Source organism: Hibiscus syriacus, unplaced genomic scaffold, assembly GCF_006381635.1.
Source record: "Hibiscus syriacus cultivar Baekdansim isolate YM2019G1 unplaced genomic scaffold, ASM638163v2 tig00116971_pilon, whole genome shotgun sequence".
In the NCBI taxonomy this organism is placed as follows: domain Eukaryota; kingdom Viridiplantae; phylum Streptophyta; class Magnoliopsida; order Malvales; family Malvaceae; genus Hibiscus; species Hibiscus syriacus.
This window is the reverse complement of record NW_024063495.1, coordinates 1,138,888-1,160,736: the sequence shown is the minus strand read 5'-3', so window position 1 is coordinate 1,160,736 and position 21,849 is coordinate 1,138,888. Positions and strand designations below refer to the sequence as shown.

Below are 21,849 nucleotides of genomic sequence, written 5' to 3'. Positions count from 1 at the left end.
TACCTTCAACAGTAACCCTTATTAAATAATAAATTAAAAGTTATTACTGTAGTCTAAATTACAAAATTAAAAGAAAAAAACTGGACCTTTAACTAAAGATGTGGTTACATAGCAGAAGAGTACCTGAATTAATCCCATATCGTTGGCTCCACGTTTCGAGGAGTAAAGCTTCGTCACAGTTGGGCTTTAGATAATCATCCAAATCCAACTTCATCGTCCTCTTATTTGAAAAAGAGATTTGGCTTTGGTAATTTCCACCACCGGATTCTGCAACATCTTTTGAAGGTCGACAGTCGCTAAATTCTGGGCTCCAACTCCCTCGGCTGCTGGTCGTCAACCGATCGCTTAGATCTTGCGCACTCGAAGCTTCCTATAGCATGTCAATGCAGTATACATATACACACAAAATCAACTCAAGTTTGCATTTCTCAGTCACTGTTGGTAATTGGAAGCAAACATCACAATGTTACTAGGGATGATCATGGTTTGGATTGAAATGAGTTATTAGCCCATCTGAATCTGACTCGGGTACAACACTCTTTCACTTGTCATCCGACCCAATTTTTTTGTTAAAAACCCACATCCGATATGATCTGACCCCGCTCGATACATATATATATTTCTCATTTTTATTAGGTAAAATAGAGACTTAATTGAAAAAAAATATAGATAAGAGAATATTATAATAATTATCTTTAAATATATAAAAACCAATTATATTAGTATTCACCCTAAATCTGAATCCGACCTAACTTAATTTTATCCTTTAAAAATATTTGATCCGATCCGATCTAAATTCAGTTTTTTGAATAAAAAAATAAAATCCTATAAGGTCGGATCAAATGTTCATCCCTAAATGTTACTAGGACATGGATTGTTAGATAAGTCCTAATATGCATCTTCAATGTTGTATCATATTTGGAAAATCATTTCATACCCATATTAGAAAATTAACCGAATATAGATGTTAGACATGAGTGATTCAAGGAAAATGCAGCTGGAGAAGCAACACCAATTCATATATCCGAATCCATTTCTTGTATAAATAGAATGGATCGGAATAACAAGTTAAGTACATTAGAAGTCATATGAACTATGTTAAATACCATTTTGATCACTAAATTTTTAAAAATTACAAAATGATCATTAAATTTATCAAACTACTATAAAATGATCATTACGACATTATAATAAATATAAAAGATTGATAAATATATTGATCATTCTATAACTTTTAAAAGTTAGGCGACCAAAACAATTATTTGAATATAGTTTAATGGCCTATAATGTACTTTACCCTAATAAATTTGAATATCCAACGAGGAAATGGATCGAATAGTGTTCGATATTCAACATTTTATTGTCACCTACCATATCTAAGTAGAGCATAAGATTACCTGGGAAAGATTGTGTTTATTCTTGCAAGGTGAAGGAGAACCACCGTTAGTAGTCTCCCACTGTAACCAAGGCAGATTTACACCATCCATTTCAACAGGGACAGATTTAAACGCCGCCGGATTCTGGAAAATCGGTGACTTGGTCATTCCCCCTATACTTGAACTAGTATCGCTCCTGTCTCCATCCAATGATGAAATATCTGTATCTTCAACATTAGAAATGAAATCATCGATGTACTTTCCGGCCTCCTCGGTCAATTGCTGGGACATTCTGTATCTGTCATTGCTCCTCTGGAAAACAATTTGTATGTTGATTAAACAATAAAAAGAAAGACCAAATCACGTTTCTTACAAAGAACATAATGAATTTAACAACAAAAATGGCGCCGGCTCGAAAATAACCATATAGAGTACAAAGTCATGCAGTATTGCAGCAAGTGTACAAGGGAGTTGTACCTTTCGGGCTCGTAATGGTTTCTCAACATCAGTGGTATTTAGCTCAGAAAGCTCTCTCCCATGCTGCTCCTCCAACAGAATCTTAGCTAATAAATCTTTTCTACGCTTCTCAGACTGTCCAGTTGAAAAATAAAAACCAATCACGAATGTTTTCAGGTATGAAATGCAGAGTTTAATTAAGTAAATAAATATCATCAAAGATTTAGAGTAACAATTAATATCATATTAATAATTATCTACTTGTCAAGCATAAACCATGTTAATATGCATGAAAAGTACTAGGAAAAGTTACTTTTCTCATGAAAAGCAACTAACATGCAACCTCATTTTTGCTTTCCAATAAAGTAAAAACCGGAAGAAGTATTGGTTCATGCTTATCGTAAACCAATAGTATCAAGTCAGAACCAATGTTACCTGGAAGGCGGATTGGACAAGTACGAGGAACTAAAACTGGAACAATTCGTTACTTCTATAAAACTGGAACGCGGATTGTTGCATAAATAGTTTAAGATATTACTTTGTACCTTTTCCAATTTTGTTGTACACTTCCTTCTAGCTGCAGAAACAGACTGATTTACATCAGGGTTGTCAGGCCGCAAGCTATTACCACTTATTATGCCAGGATTCTTTGTTTTAACCATTGACTGCATAAACCAAGATGACATCCAAAGATTTTAGCATACAAATTTATGAAGCAAATTACGCTCATGTTCACTAAAACAAAATTTTTTCAAACTTGTTCAAGTTGTGTCTTGATCTCTTCCACAGCATGTCTAAGCTCATTTCGCATTGCAGCATATAACCCACCATTCACATCATCCCCGATGGGGTGCTCCCCCTAGCAGGCAAGGAACACAAAGGGGTAAGATTTAGCAAAACATCTCCTAGTTGCTATTACAGAGTTATGATTTTTTAAAAGAGAGGAGCAACCTTTTTCTGCGCATAAACCGCTCTTATTGTCCTCTCCATCCCATTTTTATTGGAAAGAGCAGCATCCTTCCCTTCATCAGTTATAGCAGAAGAGTGACTCTGATTTCATCAAGTGAGCGAAACAAATTTGAAATAAATGAGTTCGAAAGATTCTAAAAGATATCTAGGTACAGTGAGGATTACCCCAACCACTAATAGCATCCTTGTATAAAAATTCCACACACCTAAATGGTAATAGTAAAAGTTAGAATGATATTTTTTTTCAAAGAGACAGATGATGCTTACAGAGTAGCCATCATGATACTTAAAGTCTTTTTGGCTGAGAGACCTTCTTAGGCCTTGTCTATCATTTGAAGCTGTTGTCTTATTAGCGGAGGATATCTGATTGTTTCCAACAATAGAACTCTTCATACTAGAACGGTTGCTTGAGTTCTGCGAATGATCTAGATCACTCTACCAATTTAAGAAACAAAAAATGCATACACAAAAACAAGTTAGTATTTTGATTATTATTCCTAGTACAATGAAAAATTAATAGGTTTCATTAAAGCCAACCTGTCCATTCAAGTTGATCAAGTGCAGCAGTACATTACTATCTGTTTTCACTTATCAATGATACTTCACCTTTTTAATATAACTACAAGAAAATAAACATATTTGACATGCAAAAATTCTAAAGTTCCTCATTTATTTTCATCAAATGAAACACAATTATACCAAAAATGATAAAAGGTTACCTTCTATTCAAGTATTGAAAATGAACTACTATTCAATTATAGAAAATGATTTATGATCTTAATCAAGAACATTTACCTACTATTCAAGTATAGAAAATGAATTACCATCCAATTATAGAAAATGATTTGTGATCTAAATCAAGAACATTTATACTATGTTATTCAGACTCGGATGTGAGTGTCTAAAATGTGTACATGTCTAGTACGGGTATGTTCAATTTTTTAAAGTTTTTCCACATACTCGAAAGGTCATATCCCACAACCATGTACGAAAAAAAATGTGTTTGACATGGGTGCCAAACACTGATATTAGAAGAAAAATGAAGAGTCACAGCAACATGGCATCCACAAAACAAATGCCACTGAAACAGCTTACAATTCTAAATTTGGAACATAAACTTAGCAATGACACTTGCTATACCATAAAGAGTTTGATAGTTATTGAATACTGGAAAGAGAAATCAGAAGTCCTTATCAAATTATCATTTTGGCCAATTTATTTAAACTTAAAATGAAGCAACGCTGTTGAGGAGATGTAGCAAGTGCATGCCACAAATGATTAAATTTTTGGTTGGCTTGGCCACATAAATTGATCTTTGGTTCCAAATTAAGCAAACGTCAAGCACAAACAAGCAAGCAGATAGTTATGTCCAGTCCCCAGATAATGTCTCATTACAACATTCCTATTTACTACATGGCAAGCCCCTTTATTATAGACTAAAGAGCAAATTAATCATTTTACTAGAAAAATGAGCAATTTAATCCCTAATTTCCTATATATTGAGTTTTGAAGCAAAGAGGTGAAATTCTAAATGGTGATAACCTTCAACTTGAAAAAGAAAAAAAAAATCTGACTTGTCATATGTTAAAATAATCTGAAAAAATAACATTTTTCTTTAATCGCGATTAGGCTAAACTGCTTATTTCATGTCACTTTAAAACACAAATCAATTGAAATCTACTACACTTATGGTTTTTACCTATTTGCCAATATAAGACCCACCAGTAAGTTTAACCATATTTATACTCCTAAATTAAACCACTAAGCATTTACACAACCAAACATACTGATATGACTAAAGAATTCATCTAAATAATGAGGTCACCGTCACGCATAAGAATGAAAACAACAGTAATGTAGATAACGACGATGATAACAATAGTACCTCCGAGTCGCTAATTTGATACCGAACAACAGAGACCGATCTTCTCCTCCTGGAGCTAGCGGTGTCCGAAGTTAACCTTCCTCGAGCACCGTTATTTACAACACTACCCCTGAATTCTTGCCTGGACACCGACCGTCCTCTTCTCTGATTCACATTCTCTCCTGCTCCTCCTCCTTTACCATTGTGTGGTGTGACGTCATCAATCCGTGAAGCGGAACGTCCTCGGAGTGAAGAGTCAAAGAGCTCGATAGCGAGATCATCGAGACTAATCTCTGGGAACCCCGCCCCCCTAACGGTATTAACGAACCTTCCCCTGCTCTTCGGAACCGGAGTCGCCTCATCGTCGCCGGATCCAGGAAGCCGTCGGGGGACTCTGCTGAGACTCCGGGTCTGGCGGTGGACGGAGGAGGAGGAGCGGTTTGAGTAAGAAGAGTCGTCGGGTGAGCTTGCGAGGGAAGCTCTCCTAGTTTTTGGCTTGAAAGCTGAAGTTGCCATTTGAGAAAGCAGATACAAAGGGATTGATTGGGGGAAATTTATTAGGGATTTAGAGAGGAAATGTTATGATCTTGAGGCATTTAATTTTGAATCTACCAAATCTAAAACGTAAGGAAAATACAGCTCAACCAGGAAGACACCGAAGAAGAGAGAACGATTTTGAAAACAATGAGGGACTTGGCGGAGTGATCGAAATTTGAAATACGGAGATTAAAAAGGAAACCCATAGAAGTTCAAAATTTACCATTAATCTTAAAAGTTTTTATATTTGGTTAGTGAGTCTGCATAATTCCCTTGAAGTTACAATTTTTTTTCTCTCGATTTCAAAGTTTTGTCAGGATTAATTTAGATAAATTCATGTCGTACATCTAATTTTAATGAATAAATTTCCTGTAAGAATTTTCTACATACATCAAAACTCAAACCCTTGGAAACTTTCTCATACAAAACCTTACTCATGAGTAAGATTGAACAATAAGCAAATTATATATCATGAAGTAAAATTTTATAATAAAAAAAAAGATGAGAGGAGAAACTTATTAAAATTGAATTCTAAATAAGATTAATTATATTTTAAATCAAAGTTTTAAAAATGAATTTAAAGTGAACGTCTCATATTGAAATACACTATTAAATAAATTGTCTATTTAAATTTTTTTAAGGATCTCTCCGTGATTAATCCCTTAAAAAAGTTTAGTTTTAATTCTAATACAATTATAATTAAATATTTTTTCTTTATTAAAAGTCACGATATCAATAATCTCTAGAGCATGTGGTTAAAAACTCTTAATTAACACTTTTCCTCTCTTTGTTGGTTAAATACGTATTAGAAGTAAAATTCTCGTTCAAATCCCCTAAGTAGGAATTGTTTAGAAAACATCATGATTAATGTAGGACTTTAATTGTTAGATACCCAGTACAATGGGTCACCATGGTAGATTTCTGAAACTGCTATAATTAACAACCAATAACTTTTAATTTAGTTTTAAAGCAAAATCAAGGTCTTATATTAATCATGATTTTTAATAAAAATTAATTTTTTTATAAGAGATTAACGACGAAGAGATGAATAATTTTTTTAATACTTTTTCAATAAGAATAATTTATTTTGTGATATATCTTGATGTATTATATTAATGAAATATTTTGATGTACAACGTTGAATCTAAAATTTTACCTCAACTTTCATTCAAGATCTATGATTGTTTTTCATAATAATATTAGTTTCAATGTTTGAATCTGAGTTCTCTTCGAAATCTCCCCTTATATCCTTCGAATTTTCCTACTCTAATTAAGGGTCTTGTATGAAAAATAATAATATTTGCCTGATTTGTGTAAGCTTTAGCTTAATTACTTAATTGCAAATAGGCAAAGAAATGAGACCAACCCAATATTATATAACCTTCGAATCATGGGAATAATCTGTGGCTCTGAAACATTCAGATCCTTTAACACCTAACTAACACAATTGAGTGAACTCGACTCGATTCTTAATATCTAGTCGAACTCATCCATAGCCTGAATCATCAGAGACGGACACAATAAGAACACAACAGATAATACCAATTTTGAAACTTTGGAAACTTCAGTAGCATAACATCCATTGGCCTAAAGAGGAAAGAAATGAAAGTGTATCAAAAACCATGATACGAGAAAACATTCAAAAGTATAAATGTATGTTCCCATGTTCCTTTGAAACTTGACAATTCTGTCATCCGTTTCTAATTCATAGGGCATGCTAAACTGATTCACAGATCGATTACGCGAGATAACTTCTGGATGCGATTCAATAAGAAGTCTCCTTGTTTGATGGTTGCCTGGTAGAGCGCATTCTTCGCATCGGGGCGATTAGTTTCGAGAACACCGGCAACCTTGTCGATCTTGCAGTGAAGCTTCCCCGCTGCAATAAACCGCGATAGCTCCCTGGAATCATGAAGAGAAACAGAACATTCATGCCAGGGCAGGCAATATAATACACCACAATGCCCATGTCCAGATACGGATGGGACAGGGGTGTTGGATACAGGAATTTAAAGAAAAATGAAGATTCAAAGTAATAGAGATTTTAGCAGCGATGAGAAGAAACAGAAAAAAGGAGTATAAAACCGAATAAGATAATGATTTAGTACAAACACTTACAGATCAATGAATTCAACCGACACTCTGAAAGCCTTTGCCATGGCTTCAATGGTAACACTCTTGTAGGATTCGAGAAATTGAGAATAAACAACAGTTCTGACCTCCTTCATGTAAAACCGAAAATGTGGGTGCAAATAACGGTCCAGTTTTATCTGCTCCGTCAAGCCAGCTGATATATGATTCGAAACAAATTGAACAAATCGATCGGTGAAAGAAATTTTAGCTTTTATCAAATGTTGAGAAAGCAGTGGGACTAGATAAGGCATAGATATTGGAACAAAGTGATAATTCTATAGCTATACATACCGAATGCTAAGAAGAATGATTTGTACTGACAATCATAAAGAGAATTTAAGAATTCCGAAAGATGCGGTATTTTTCCAATAACAGTCAAGATCTCAGGAGCATCAACAACCTATAACATTTAGCCATCAGTAAACCTGCCTGCCCCAAATATAAAGTAGTACAAGTCATACGACAACAATTTTGAGGTAAAAGTCGGAAGAAAATACCTTTTGTTTAAGGGAAACTCTATCCAACGATATGATGCTGGTAAGCACAGTGTAAAATATGAATGTCTCATAAGAGAAAAGCTCGTAAGTAGTGAAGGTTGAAATGGAATCCAAAAATAGATTGGTCGCCTTCTTGAAATTCCGAGTGGCCATGCAATATAAGCCTTCGTATACCTTCAAACGGTTCTTTCTCTCCCAGTCACCGCCTTCTTCAAATAAACTGGCATCAAAATAGGAGTAACAAGAAGTTAAAAGGCATACATCTCAAGTTCAGGAAAAGTTAGAATTAATGGGATATTATCAATCAATATGATTACATACTTCTTCGCTTTATCAATGCTTTTGGAAATAAGATCAAAATCCATGTAGAAAAAACCAATCTGCAATGTATAGAACACCAAGTCCATCTTTTGCCCAACAGCAACCGTCTTGGTTTCCGTCAGCTTTAATTGCTCCAGCGTTTTTTCCTAGATTCGTGATGGGTATGACCGTATGAGTTGAGTTGAAAAATATAGCACTCAAGTGTAACCATACGAGCAGACATCACCCTTTAAGAACAATAAACTACAGTTATTATTACCTTTTCACCAATCCGAATGTAATATAAGGATTTAGCTAAATGAGCTTCTCGAACTTCACTTTCGCCCAAGTTTTCTTCAGCATCAGCAATCCTAAAATGGCAACAGACATGCTTCGGTTGAACATAATTAAAGAAAGAAGGAAAACAACAATTCATCTGTCGCCAAGAAGTGTTTCTTTCCTTTTTAAAGGGGGGATCGAAGTGTTCAAAAAGTACTGAGATGTAATTGATTATATATTTTTTGTTGTCTAATTGACAGCATCATTAATCCAATACCTATTACCAAAGTTACTTGGGAATCGGATGTGTCTGATTCAAGGATACGTTCCACACAGGTATGTTCCATTTTCCCCAAGTTTTTCTACACATTTGAAGCAATCTTAGAAAACCATATCCTCATAGTCATACTTATGTCTGAATACATGTCCAACACGCAAGTCAGAACGACATAGCTTATTATCACCAGGAGAATCGGTATTCTTACAAAAGTAGAGAAATCAGAACCACAACTCATGCAATTGAAAATGAATTATGAGTTTGGAAGATGTAAATTCTTGTATGGATAGAAAAAATACAATATGTTTGACTTCATAACTCTCGCCAATGTTTTTAGTCCAAACAAGAACCATAACCATAAGTCACCTCTCAAGGTAACAGTTATTAAACAGAAATGTTTGATAAAAGGAAAGAAAATAAAAATAAAATTTAATCCACCCAATACACTTAATTAAAATCTCAATTCTTGAAAACCCTAATTCATTCAGAATTAGTCTCTTTCTCCTAACTTCTCTTTAGGCTAAAAGCTCTAAATTATTAGATCCCTGGAAAAATCCCAAACCTAAAATCTTGCACTTCCGATTAACAATTATTAAACCATAAAACCTAAATATGATAAATTCCGGTCAATCCTAAGTAATCAATAAGCAGACATGAAAAATTGAAAGAAAATAATAAACTGAATAAAATCTCACTTCTCGTCGATCTTCTTAATCTCGTCTTCATTCTTGGTATGCATCGAGTCCAAAACGCTCTGATCCAGCTCCACCACTTTATCAGCAACTAGGGTTTCGTAATATGGAGTCATTTCTACAGCCGCCGCCACAACCATGAAGAAAACAAGCGAAGAATTGGTGTTAGTTGAGCAAGAATAATTGACTCGGAAAAAATATAAGAGTTAAATCGGATGAGTTACCGTTGGATTTTACCGCGTTGAGGACCTCGTCCTTGAGGCGGACCTTCTCTATGTCAGGTACATCTGGGTGCTTGAGGAGGAAAACGTTATGGCCGAGTATGAGTTGCTGCGACTGCTGATTTCCGTCTTGTGCGTCCATTGGTGAGTAGATCGAGTGAAACCACTGAGTTGGAATGAAAAGAGTTATGCTTCTCTTTTCAGAGTTTGCTTGCGAGAGGAGGAAAACGGAACATAGGAGATGTCGGGACTCACCCGGGAGCTATATTCACATACGCGACGGAAATATTGCGCTTTTTTCTGAAGGTTTAATGACAAAGTTAGCCCCCAATATTTGTACGAAAAGTCATTTTGACTCTATTATTTTTTTAGCATTTTAGCCCCAACATTTTAATTTTTATGGAAATAGTCATTGTTAGATGGAAACCGTTAATTGACTAACAATCATAACATGTTATTGACGTAGCATCTTTATATGTATTTAATTAGTGATGTGAAACATACTACATTATCACTAAGTACTATGAAATTTTCAACAATATATATTGATCATTAATCAACTAATGATTTCCGTTCATCATGAATTATTTTGATAAAAAAAAGTAATACATTGAGATTAAAATACTCTAACAAATAGTGACTAAAGTGATAATTTGTTCAAATATTGAGAGTTAATTGTATGACTATATTTTTTATGAAAGTGCAAATAAGAGCTATGTGCTTGACTATAACTGGTTCAATTTGAAAAACTCAAATTTTATCGAATTTATTATTATTATTATTATTTGGATAAATTATGATAACGGTCATTTAATTTTTTACACGCTATCAATTTACTCACAAAAATAGGTTTTAAGGATCATTTTGCTCCTTAAGCAAACTAAATCTGAATGTTCTGATTGTTTTAAAATATATCCATCTTCGAAATTATTTAATTATATCAATTTTATTATTTAACTAACATGAACGGTTACAATACTATTAAGACAACTAATAATGTTGACATGGTAATTCATTGCGTTGACATAACAATCCAAGATATTAATGTGATTGTTTATATATACATGATGACGTAACACATGGATTGAGTTAATTTTCAGTCAATTTTAAAGATATTATTTTTTAACCGAATAATTTAGTTTCAAAATTTTATTTAATTAATATAAAAAATATATTATAATTATAATAGATATAATATTAAAAATGCCTCATTACGATTGATTAAATAGTAATTTTGACTCTATTATCTTTTTGAACTATTTTGGCTCGCAATGTTTTATTTTAGGGTAAAAAGGTCTCTATTGATAGAAAATGTTAGTCAATAAATGATCAACACTCTAAAATAAGAGTCTTTTGCCTTAAAATAAAATGTTGGGGATTAAAATGCTTCAAAAGTAAAAAAAAAGTGACTATTTAATCAATCATTAAGAATCATTTTATCCTAAAATAAAATATTAAACTATTTTTCTAAATAAGTACCAAATTGATTATTTTATCAAATATAAATTACATTTTTTAGTATCATACCCTTATAAAATTAGGATGGAATAAAATTGGATTAATTTCACAGAACATATATCGGTCCGGCCCATATTCCCTTGGATCATATAACATCTATATCTCGAGCCGGTGTTAGGAATTCTCTTCATCTTCACCACCACTCCATTACGTGATAATCTCGTTGCTGTTCATCAAGTAATGCTCAAATCTAGCCTTACTCCAATCTTCTCCACTTTTCCAGCCAAACCCAATTATCCAAGACTCCTTTTCCGCGCAATCAACGCTAATTTGAACACCGCTCCAACTGTTCGACAAAATGCCTCACCCAACATCTTCACAACCACTCAACTTGCTCCAACTTCGGCTTACATTCACCTCCCTTTCTGTCGAAAACGCTGCTACTACTGCGACTTCCCAATCGTCGCTCTCGGCTCTCACTCACCAACACAAACCAATGACGACGACGATCCCCGTATATCAAACTACATCCAATTACTACTCCGAGAAATAAATGCTTCCAAAGTGAATTTCAAGTCCCACCAACCACTTGAAACCGTCTTCTTCGGTGGTGGAACGCCGTCCCTCGTGCCACCGAGGTTGGTTTCATCGATTCTTGATTTGCTGAGAGTGAAATTTGGGGTGACTTCAGATGCCGAGATATCAATGGAAATGGATCCTGGAACATTTGACTTTAGGAAGATGGATGATTTGATGGCGTTGGGAGTGAATAGAGTGTCGTTGGGAGTTCAAGCGTTTCAAGAAGAGCTGTTAAAGGCTTGTGGGAGAGCTCATGGAGTTAAGGAGGTCTACGAGGCCATTGAGATGGTGAAATCGTGTGGGGTTGAGAATTGGAGCTCGGATCTCATATCATCTCTTCCTAATCAAACTCCACAAATGTGGGAGGAAAGCTTGCGGTTAATCATTGAAGCTCAGCCAAACCACGTCTCTGTCTATGATTTGCAAGTTGAACAAGGCACCAAATTTGGGACATTGTAAGCATTACTATGATACACGGATTCGGGTGTATGTTTGTAGAAATATTTAATTTTGGAGCATATATCTTAATATTAAAATCCTTGTAGGTACACACCGGGCGAGTTTCCTTTACCTTCAGATGTGCAGTCTGCCGGTTTTTATAGAATGGCATCAAGAATGCTTTCAGATGCCGGTTATAACCATTACGAAATCAGCAGTTATTGCCGAGACGGATTTGAATGTAAACACAATTTTACATACTGGAAAAACAAACCATTTTATGGTTTTGGCCTAGGGTCTGCTAGTTATGTAAATGGAATGAGGTTTTCAAGACCCAAGAAAATGAGAGGGTACATCGATTTTGTTCAGAGCTTGGAGAATGGCACGGCTGATTACACCGGGGATACCAATATGGATGTCAGAGACTTGGCTTCAGATGTTGTGATGCTCTCTCTTAGAACTGCAAGAGGGCTCGATTTGAAGTCTTTCCGATGTGCATTTGGGAACTCGTTTGTAGCTTCTCTTTGTGAGGCTTATAAGCCTTACGTTGAAAGTGGGCATGTGCTTTGTTTAAATGAGCAAAGAACAGTTTTAACTGCAGATGAATACAATGCCATATTGTTGGATGAAAATAATATCGGACAAGGATTAGCTTATATTCGTCTCAGTGATCCGGATGGCTTTTTATTATCAAACGAATTGATATCTACTGCATTTGGGGTTATTTCTCCTAGAAGTTTGAGTTTCAAATGTCAACTTCTTTTATGGTTTGTGTTGCATTTGGGTTATTGCTGCAACATAGATAGGTTAGTGAATAGAAGACTATGATTTCAGCAGCAAAGGGGGAAACCATTGCCTAAATTTGGAGAGTGGGATGTAAACAATCCAGCCACAGCTGTTTACAATAATATTCAACAAAGCCAGAGATGAGAAGAAAACCAGAGCCACCGTCAATGTCATGTCATCTTCTTCCTATAAAAAATCCCGACATTCCCTCATCTCCTCCTACTCCAAGGTATTATATACACATAACACATACGCATACAATATGTATACGTAAGAATTAATTTTACTTGGTAGTTCAACTCTTAAATTTTATTTCTTCCTTTTTCTTTTAGTAAATGGTTTTGCTGTGTTGGGAGTTCAAGGTTTCATTGGGATGATATGACAATTTAGCCATAAATATATGCCTGGTGTAATGGAGAGTTAAATCCTCAGTTATTTTTCATCCAACACTTTGATGTCAACACTTATATCTTAAGATCAACTCTAATACATATTTGAAGTTGGGATTTATGATTCCTGTTTAAGATGGTAACACCAAGCTAGGCCAAATAAAAGGATGAGTATGTTGGCAGTATCTGAGTTTTGCAGATTGCCTTTGTCGTAACTGGTTTTCGTCCGGGCACGAATTTTTTTACTTGGCGGAAAAAGTGATGTTAATAAATGGTTTTTTTAAAAATAATTTAGGAGTCGCCATCGGCCTTTTGGGTCAGGTAGGTCGAATACCTAAAAATTATCTTTTAAAAGAGTTTTAAGAAAACATCAGTTAAAAGATAAACTGATCTGCGTTTATAACCAAAAATTCGTTCTTTAAAAAAAGATCGTTACGTTTAGGGAAGGATTAGCACCCCTACAACGCCCAAAATTGGTACTTTTTAATTAAAAATTGTCTCTAATAATAGAATTTAAGAATTCAAATTTTTAATTTATAATTCTGTTATCTCAAATTTATTACTATATTTTTAAGAAAATCTATTAATTTATATATATTTATAAGTAAAATATTTATTTATTTGAAAATATCAGAAAAGGGCTTCTAGGTATCTTAAGACAACTCTTTTCTTTGATATTAAAAAATAAATAAATAACTCAAACATTTAAAAAATTTATTTTAATATAGTAAGATATTTATTTATTTAAAAATATTTAGAAAAGGACTTCTAGTTGCTTTAAGACAGCTCTTTCCTTCAACATTAAAAAATAAATAAATAACTAAAATATTTTCTTAAAATAATAATAGAATAAAATTTAAACATATATAGTTCATAAATAAGATTTTTATTTCATAGAAAAACAAAATAAATAAATATTATTTATTATATATATTTATATGACTAAGATAATAATAAAATAATAATTGAAGCAATAATTGAAATATAAAAGTAATAATAAAATAATATTGCAAATAAATAATGATTAAAAGAAATTAAAATTATAAATTAAATTGTAAAGTATATAAAATAAAAAATAAAAATTATCGAACTATTATAAAATAAAAAAAACATTAAGGACTAATTATGGTATTGGCCCTAAATATATATAGCTAAAATAATTCAATGCAAAAGCAGAGATTTGGTTTACACGATTGAGGGTAAGTATACTTTTCCATTTAATCAACATCAAAAGTCTTATAATAAAACAAAAGCACTTTTTCAACTACAACTATTTTAAAATTAATACGTGATTTAAGGAAAGGTATATAAGTAACTATAATTTAAAGTATTGGAACATATAGTGTAATAAAAAAATTAAAATTGCAATTTAAAAGTGACTAAAACAAATAAAAATTAAAACAATAGGAATAAACTGTAAAATATCAAAATTTAATGAACATAATTCAAATTATTATAAAATTATAATTACTAATAGTGTAATTAGCCCCTAATTACTAATATGTGATTAAAATAAAACTTAATTAAAATTAAAAGCTTTAACTCAAAAAAAATAAAAAATATAAGTGCTAATAATGTAATTTAGCCTTATTAATTATTGAGAATTTAAACTGAAATTTATCAAAACATGAGGGACTAAATCTAGTATTTAATCTAAAATATATGTATACTGGTATGGACTAAAATACGATAAAATAAATTTCGAAGAAAAAATTAAAATGTCCAGAAAATCATTCCAGTGACTAAAACGTAAAAGTTACAAACTGAGATGGCTTAGTAAATGATTTTACCATGTGCGAAATTACGCATACACCCTCATCGAAACGACGCCGTTTTGATGAGGGTATAAAAACCCTATAACCGGCCCTTAAGGGCCAAAGCTTTTCATTTTCTTTCTTTTCTTTCTCTCTTAGGAGAGAATTTCTCCCCCTTCTCTCTAAAATCATCCACCGGGGGAGAGAACTGGCCACTCACCGGCCGCCTTGCTCCGGCAATAACCGCCGTCGCCGGCCACTGTTCACGGTGGCCGAAAAACTCAAAATACACCAAAATGTAGATCTTCACTTCCTAAGGCCGAATACGACCTCTATTTATCTTAAAAGCCCTTAGAATTTCCTAGATCTAGGATTTTACCTTCGAAGTTCGAAGGTTTCCGGCGACGTTTCGAAAGCCTCCAATGACAGAGTAAGCTCTCTCTTCTTTTCTTCTCTTTCTGTTATATTGGCTGCTGTGGGTTCGTGTTCTTGTTGCTGTCTGTTGTTGGTGGTTCCTCTTTTTTTCTGTGTTTGGCTTTTTTTTTTCTTCTGTTTTGCTCGGTATCTCTCGGTCACTCCCCGTTTTTTTTTTCTTTTTCACAGGTATGGTGGCCATTTTTATAGGCCACCACGATGATGGCTTTAGACTGGTTAAAGGAGTAAACTTTGGTGAGTCACCGAACTTGTGGTGACTCACGGAAGAATGGGACGCGTGGACGGCTGGAATGACTCTTCTGGGGGCTTCGACGCGCGTCGTGGCAGCTGTTGAGGACGGCGGCGTTGTAGTTGAAGCACCTGGCAGTGGAAACGTCGGTAGCGTCGGTTGGACCACCTGGCAGCAAAGGATAAAGTGGCTGCTCATCTTCCCAACGGCGGCTGGCAGCTTGGGGAAACCCTAGAAGGGTTAGTGTTTCTCAACCGGGTTGGGTTTGCATTTCTTTGGGCTTCAGGATTTGTAAATGGGCATGTGAAAATATTTATTAATAATAAAATAATAATAATAATAATAATAATAATAATAATAATAATAATATAAATAATATTCAAATGAAAAAAATGAGTATCTTCAGCTGCCCCTCTTTGTTTATTCTTGTGTTAACAAGAATAGAGCAAAGACGAAAAGATAATAAGTTTTTTTTCATTTGACTTCACTTGATTATGATTAGAATGTTGAAATAATTTTTCTCTGGGATTAGCTCTTCTCATTATGAACTTTTTCACTGGGGATGACAACTCATCTCCTTTTGTGATGTAATCTAGCAAAGGTTGAATAAGCTCTTCTCATTATGAACTTCTTCTTCCTTCTTCAGATGAGTTCTTCTCATTATGAACTTTCTCTGGAAAAGTTGATCCATCAAGTGATGAATTTAAGCAAAAGGTTGAACAAATTCTTCTCATTATGAACTTCTTCTTCATTCTTTAGACGAGTTCTTCTCATTATGAACTAACTGGCACTACTGATCCACCGAGTGATGAATTTAAGCAAAAAGTTGAACAAGTTCTTCTCATTATGAACTTCTTCTTTATTCTTCAGATGAGTTCTTCTCATTATGAACTCTAACTGGCACTGCTGATCAATCGAATGATGAATTCAAGCGAAAAGTTGAACAAGTTCTTCTTATTATGAACTTCTTCTTGCTTCTTCAGATGAGTTCTTCTCATTATGAACTCTCTCTGGAAAAGTTGATCCATCTAGTGATGAATTCGAGCGAAAAGTTGAACAAGTTCTTCTCATTACAAACTTCTTCTTCCTTCTTCAGATGAGTTCTTCTCATTATGAACTCGACCTGGTAATGTGATCCATCAAATGATGAATTCAAGCGAAAAGTTGAACAAGTTCTTCTCATTATGAACTTCTTCTTCTTTCTTCAGATGAGTTCTTCTTATTATGAACTCTACTTGCAATGTTGATCCATTGAATGATGGATTTAAATCTTTGCTAAAATCTTTGAAATTCATGTCAAAATTCAACATGGATAAAATGAATGAAAATGCACCTATTTTTGCAAATGCCTAAATATGATGCATGAATGTTGATGCAATCTTCATTTGACTTCAAAATGGTGAACTTGGTTTTCCTTCACTTCATCATTTATTGTCAGTGTCACATCTGGATATCAGTGTAGCAACTTATGCTATCAAGCTTGCATTTTGAAGAACCATCTGATCAACTTGTATCTTTATGTCTTCTTTGCTTCATGAAAGTCTCAGAAGAATTGTTTCATTTGTGGAACTCTTGTCGTAGTCAGAACTATGACCTTGATGCCCCATTTTGTCTTGGATAAAACCAACTTTCTTTGCTTGGAGTTGTGCAGAAATCCGATAAAGCTTTCATCTTTGAAAAGAGAATCTGTCATCTTTAAAAAGGAATCTATCATCTTTGAAGAGAGAATCTATCATCTTTGAAGAATGTAGATGTAGATGTAGATATGTTTGACTCAGCATGGATTAATTAGGAGAGTAGAGTCTGTTCTAATTTAACTAGAGTCTGTTCTAATTTAACTATTGAAACACATCACAAGGAGAATTTATCTCAATTCCTTTCCTGTCCCCACATTTAAATCAGATCTTGAATAAGGCAACTTGGACCATATCATGTCGAGATGCTTAACAACAACCTGTAGTTCAACCTTAGTTTCTTGTTTGTTAAAATTTCAACTCTCATTCTGCGGAAAGAAATCTTCATCATATCTCAACTTATAATCTTGAAGTTGAAGAAGACAAACTTCATCTTGGATCAAAAATGGAAACCATATGATCACAACATTGGTTCAACATCAGAATAACTAGTTCGTAAAACATTTGACAACATATTCTTCATCTCATATGGTTTCAGCTCAAATGTTCGTAAAGCATTTGACAACACATTCATCTTTTTTTTGGCTTATGCCAAGATTTCTCAATCATTGAATCTCTTTGCATGGTGTTCAAAGTTTTTGTATGATGTCACAAGACCATTTGAGAACAAAACTCAATGGGGATTCAAGTGTGATGTTGGTATGAACAAAAAGTTGGTCAAATTCACAAGATATGCTGGTGTCGAATTGAATAGAAGACACTAATTACTCTTGATATCATCTCGGGCAAGGGAAATGTAATACTGATCACGTTTCTTCTGTAATGAGCATTGTAGGAATTAGAAACACACCCACTATAAGAGCCATGTATGGAAAAATATCCGTAGAATTCTTGATGCTGGGGATGAAACGCACATGATAAACCAAATAGATGAAAACTCGGTTCAGTCTAGCTGGCAATGATAACCCCAGTAACATCGGGAAAGAGCAATATACATGAGCTTCTCTCTTTAATGTCATCAAGTAAACAAAACTGATGTGAAAAACAGCTTCGTAACCTCAACGGTATGGTTGAAACTAACTGACAAGAATCTCAAAGAAATATTTTCAATTATCATCGACACACAAAAGGCCAAATTCAGAGTTCGAAATCTCGAGGAACTAATCCTTGGATCGAATAGTCTACAAGGGGACCATCTTTATTCATGCAACCATGATGTAGCTTAACAAAGAAAACATGTCATGTGACACATGGTTAAGAAGATTGGGTATTTGAAAATATATTTGCTGAGTAGATATTTGTTCAACAACAAGACCCTAATGCAACTGCCTGATGAACGAAGCAATTATGTGTAGTCAGATTGACTGTTATTGTTTCACCATTTTCATTCTTCATATTTTTCTGTCTCATTAGAAATATCTGCTCAAGTCAATGATTTTTAACACATAATGATGTGGGCCTTCAGCATGTCCCAACATTTGCTAATACAAATATTCAAAAATGCATCAACAATTCTAATTCTGATTGAAATGGGCTTTCAGCATGCCCGACATTTGCTTCTTGTTAATCTGGTCCTTCAAAATGCCCCACATGGATCTGTCTGAAGGAACCTTTAAAATGCCCCAACATTTGCTGATACAGATGTTAAAAGTGTGCTTAACATTATTTCTTGTTGAGATGAGCCTCCAAGAATGCCCAAATATTCATTATGTTGTGAGCCTTCAAAATGCCCCAATATTCTATTTCTGATTGAAATGGGCCCTCAAGATGTCCCTCTAGATTTGTCTGATTCACTCTCAATGTCTGTTTGACTGAAATGTCATGATCCCCACGAGGTCCAATTTTGACAATGAACTGTTGTAGGTACTTGTAGCTTTATTCGTGCCCCAAATCTGTTTATCTTGAATAATCTCATTCTGGTGTCACTAAACAGTAGTATTGTCAAGTAACTGGAGAAATTCTCTTCATGTTTTCACAAATTTAAGAAGTACTCAATCATTCTGACAGAAACGTCTGAGATATGTGTCTTCTGAATAAGGTGACCATTTTCTGTATCTGGAGGGATCTAGTAAGACAGAGTAGTATAAATTACTTGGTAATCCGTTCCAGGCTGACACAATGGCTTATCATCTTTCAGTGAAGGCCATCTCTGAAGTATACTTTTCCATAGGAGAGAAACCAATTTATGCAAACAGTAATCTGATGCAATAGCAAGACTACATATACAATGCTCTTGAAAAATCCACACCCATGCAACATGTTGATTCTGATAACAACTCATCTGATTATGAAGTAATATTTCAGGATGATTTCACAGATATTGATAGTTCTTTCTGATACCGAGGAAATCCTGAATTCTGATTCTGATGAGGAGAATAAACTGTTATACTTGACAAAAACAGGATATTCATATGTTGAGGCTTCAATAGCCATGGAGAGATGTGGTCTGGATTCATCAATTACAGAGTTGACAGATTTTATATGTGCTGCTCAAATGGCTAAGGCTACTGGCACACTTCTTCCGATAGAAGATAGGAAGCCATTATGCAATGATCCCAATTACAGGAAAATGTGAAACTCGGGCAATGATTTGTGGAAAAGGAAGAAGCAGAGGAAGCTTGAAAAGAAGCTTCTTAATGAAGACGATCATGTAGTTCATCTTTCAATTCCAATGATTGGTTCTGGGGTTCCTACCGAACCAGATCAGATAACTCAAAGAACATTTCCAGAAGATGCTATTAGGTCTCCTTATTTCTACTATGAGCAAATTCATCTTTCAAATCTAATGATTGGTTTTGAGGTTCATACCAAACCAGATCAGATAACTCAAAGAACACTTCCAGAAGTTGCTATTTGGTCTTCTTATTTCTACTACGAGAATGTGGCACTTGCTCCAGTTAATGTTTGGACTGGAATATCACAGTACTTATTCGATGTAGAGCCAGAATTTGTAGATTTGAAGCATTTTCATGCTGCTATACTGAAAAGGGGCTATATTTATAATCTTCCAATTGAGAACAGATTTCCTCTTATTTTGTTTTCTCCATGCACTATACATGATATTTTTCTATTGACAAAGAAATGATGGCCTTCCTGGGATCCAAGAACAAAGTTGAACTGTTTACAAACATGTACAGGAAGTGCCAAATTGACAGAAAAGATCCGCAAGGTTCTTGAAGCTTGTGATGATGAGCCATCTTCGAGTGTCCATAAGTATATTCTTGATGAATGCCAAAATGGAATCTGGTATGGGTTGGAAGGAATAAAGTTGTTCCACTTGAACCTGATGTGGTGGAAATGCTTCTAGGTTTCCCTAAAAACCATACATGAGGATCTGTATAGAGACATGTTCCATGGTGGTATCAATGTCCTGTCTCTTTTCTCTGGGATCAGTGATGCAAAGGTCGCATTCTACTGTCTTGGCATATATTTGAAAACAGATGTGCAAGAACTGAATGAAGATCGGTTGGAGCAATTGATGAGTAGATTTAACGGACTCGACCTTGTTGTCGGTGGCATCAAGTGTAACAACCTTACTGGAAGAAATAAACATAATCAGGATGAACTAGAAGATTTTTTTTGGTGTTTTTTCTTGCAATGACTGCTACGACAACTCTCTCTTCAGCTGCTCCAATATATCCCACTCTTTTCGAATCATAGAACGGTTTAGTTGGTAGTAAAACTGGTCATCTTCAAATTTTGGAATCCTGTAACCAATGTTACCCTATATAAAAGACCTATAAGGGTAGATTCTGTTCAATGTCTTATTCTGTGCCATAAGTCCTCAAATTCAAATTCAGCAATCTTCTGAAGGACATAATGAATATCATATTGACAAAGAAAGTGATCGGCATAGAAGAAGTAGCAATGATGTATCAAGACTTGAGCCAGTATCACGGTATAACCAGAGTGCAGGTAGTGACTTGTTCATGGCTCTATGATGTAATCTTCTAGAGAACATGAATTGATGGTTGGGGAAAATAATCTGTCTGGTGATGCTTATCGCCCTCAGCATGAGATAAACGATAATCTTTCTTGATGAGCTGCTAATAATGTCATCGGAGAGTGTCACAAGTTCAATTCTCCAGGTTTTCTGGATTCTTGGACCACTTGCCTTCAAAAATGTGAAGTGCTTCATTATTCTGGCCTCGTTCATTCTTTTTCTACAACAGAGGTAGAATAAGCAACAATTGCTTCAAAGAACTTCCTCATTTGAGACTGTCCTGTTTGAAAATGTTTTTTTCTCCTTTCTTTATTGAAGAATGAAAGAATTTTGTAAAGTATTACCCCTTTCAGGTTCACAATATAATCATAAACAATGAATTTAATTAATATCAAATAAATCAACTACACTTTTAAATCATTCAAAAATCATAGTCCTATGGCAAGTGTCAAAATTATTGACTGATTTGAGGTGTAGGTTGATTTTGGTAAAGTAGGTTCTTTCAAGTTGGTTCAGTATGTCGCTTTGGCTTCCACTGACTTGAAGAAAAGGTTGTTATGCTCATCTTGTAAAGATGCTTCTCGTTTCCAAAATCTCAGGAAC

The 21,849-nt window shown here is 34.4% G+C and overlaps 3 protein-coding genes across 4 annotated transcripts; 1 reads left to right on the top strand and 2 right to left on the bottom strand.

The window, feature by feature from the left end:
• On the bottom strand, nt 1–5,392 carry LOC120191939. Of its 2 annotated transcripts, none has more exons than XM_039194801.1 (8): nt 4,687–5,392; nt 3,069–3,236; nt 2,784–2,882; nt 2,590–2,691; nt 2,378–2,497; nt 1,854–1,976; nt 1,398–1,688; nt 1–370 (listed from the first exon to the last, which is right to left on the bottom strand). In XM_039194801.1, the coding sequence occupies exons 1-8, from the start codon at nt 5,179–5,181 to the stop codon at nt 89–91; spliced, it is 1,680 nt and encodes a 559-aa protein (XP_039050732.1). In that variant the 5' UTR covers nt 5,182–5,392; the 3' UTR covers nt 1–88. The 2 variants fall into 2 exon arrangements, with proteins under 2 accessions (XP_039050732.1, XP_039050733.1); XM_039194802.1 differs by having other exon boundaries at nt 1,854–1,967.
• Nucleotides 5,393–6,743: 1,351 nt separating this feature from the next.
• Nucleotides 6,744–9,862, bottom strand: LOC120192084 (26S proteasome non-ATPase regulatory subunit 6 homolog). The gene is made up of 8 exons (XM_039194938.1): nt 9,605–9,862; nt 9,384–9,498; nt 8,413–8,503; nt 8,154–8,299; nt 7,833–8,052; nt 7,627–7,735; nt 7,321–7,489; nt 6,744–7,104 (listed from the first exon to the last, which is right to left on the bottom strand). Exons 1-8 carry the CDS (start codon nt 9,741–9,743, stop codon nt 6,930–6,932), a joined length of 1,164 nt encoding a protein of 387 aa, XP_039050869.1. The 5' UTR covers nt 9,744–9,862; the 3' UTR covers nt 6,744–6,929.
• A 1,378-nt stretch (nt 9,863–11,240) lies between these two features.
• LOC120192083 (heme chaperone HemW-like) lies at nt 11,241–13,092 on the top strand. The gene is made up of 2 exons (XM_039194937.1): nt 11,241–12,093; nt 12,184–13,092. The coding sequence occupies exons 1-2, from the start codon at nt 11,300–11,302 to the stop codon at nt 12,902–12,904; spliced, it is 1,515 nt and encodes a 504-aa protein (XP_039050868.1). The 5' UTR covers nt 11,241–11,299; the 3' UTR covers nt 12,905–13,092.
• The last annotated feature ends 8,757 nt before the right edge of the window (nt 13,093–21,849 follow it).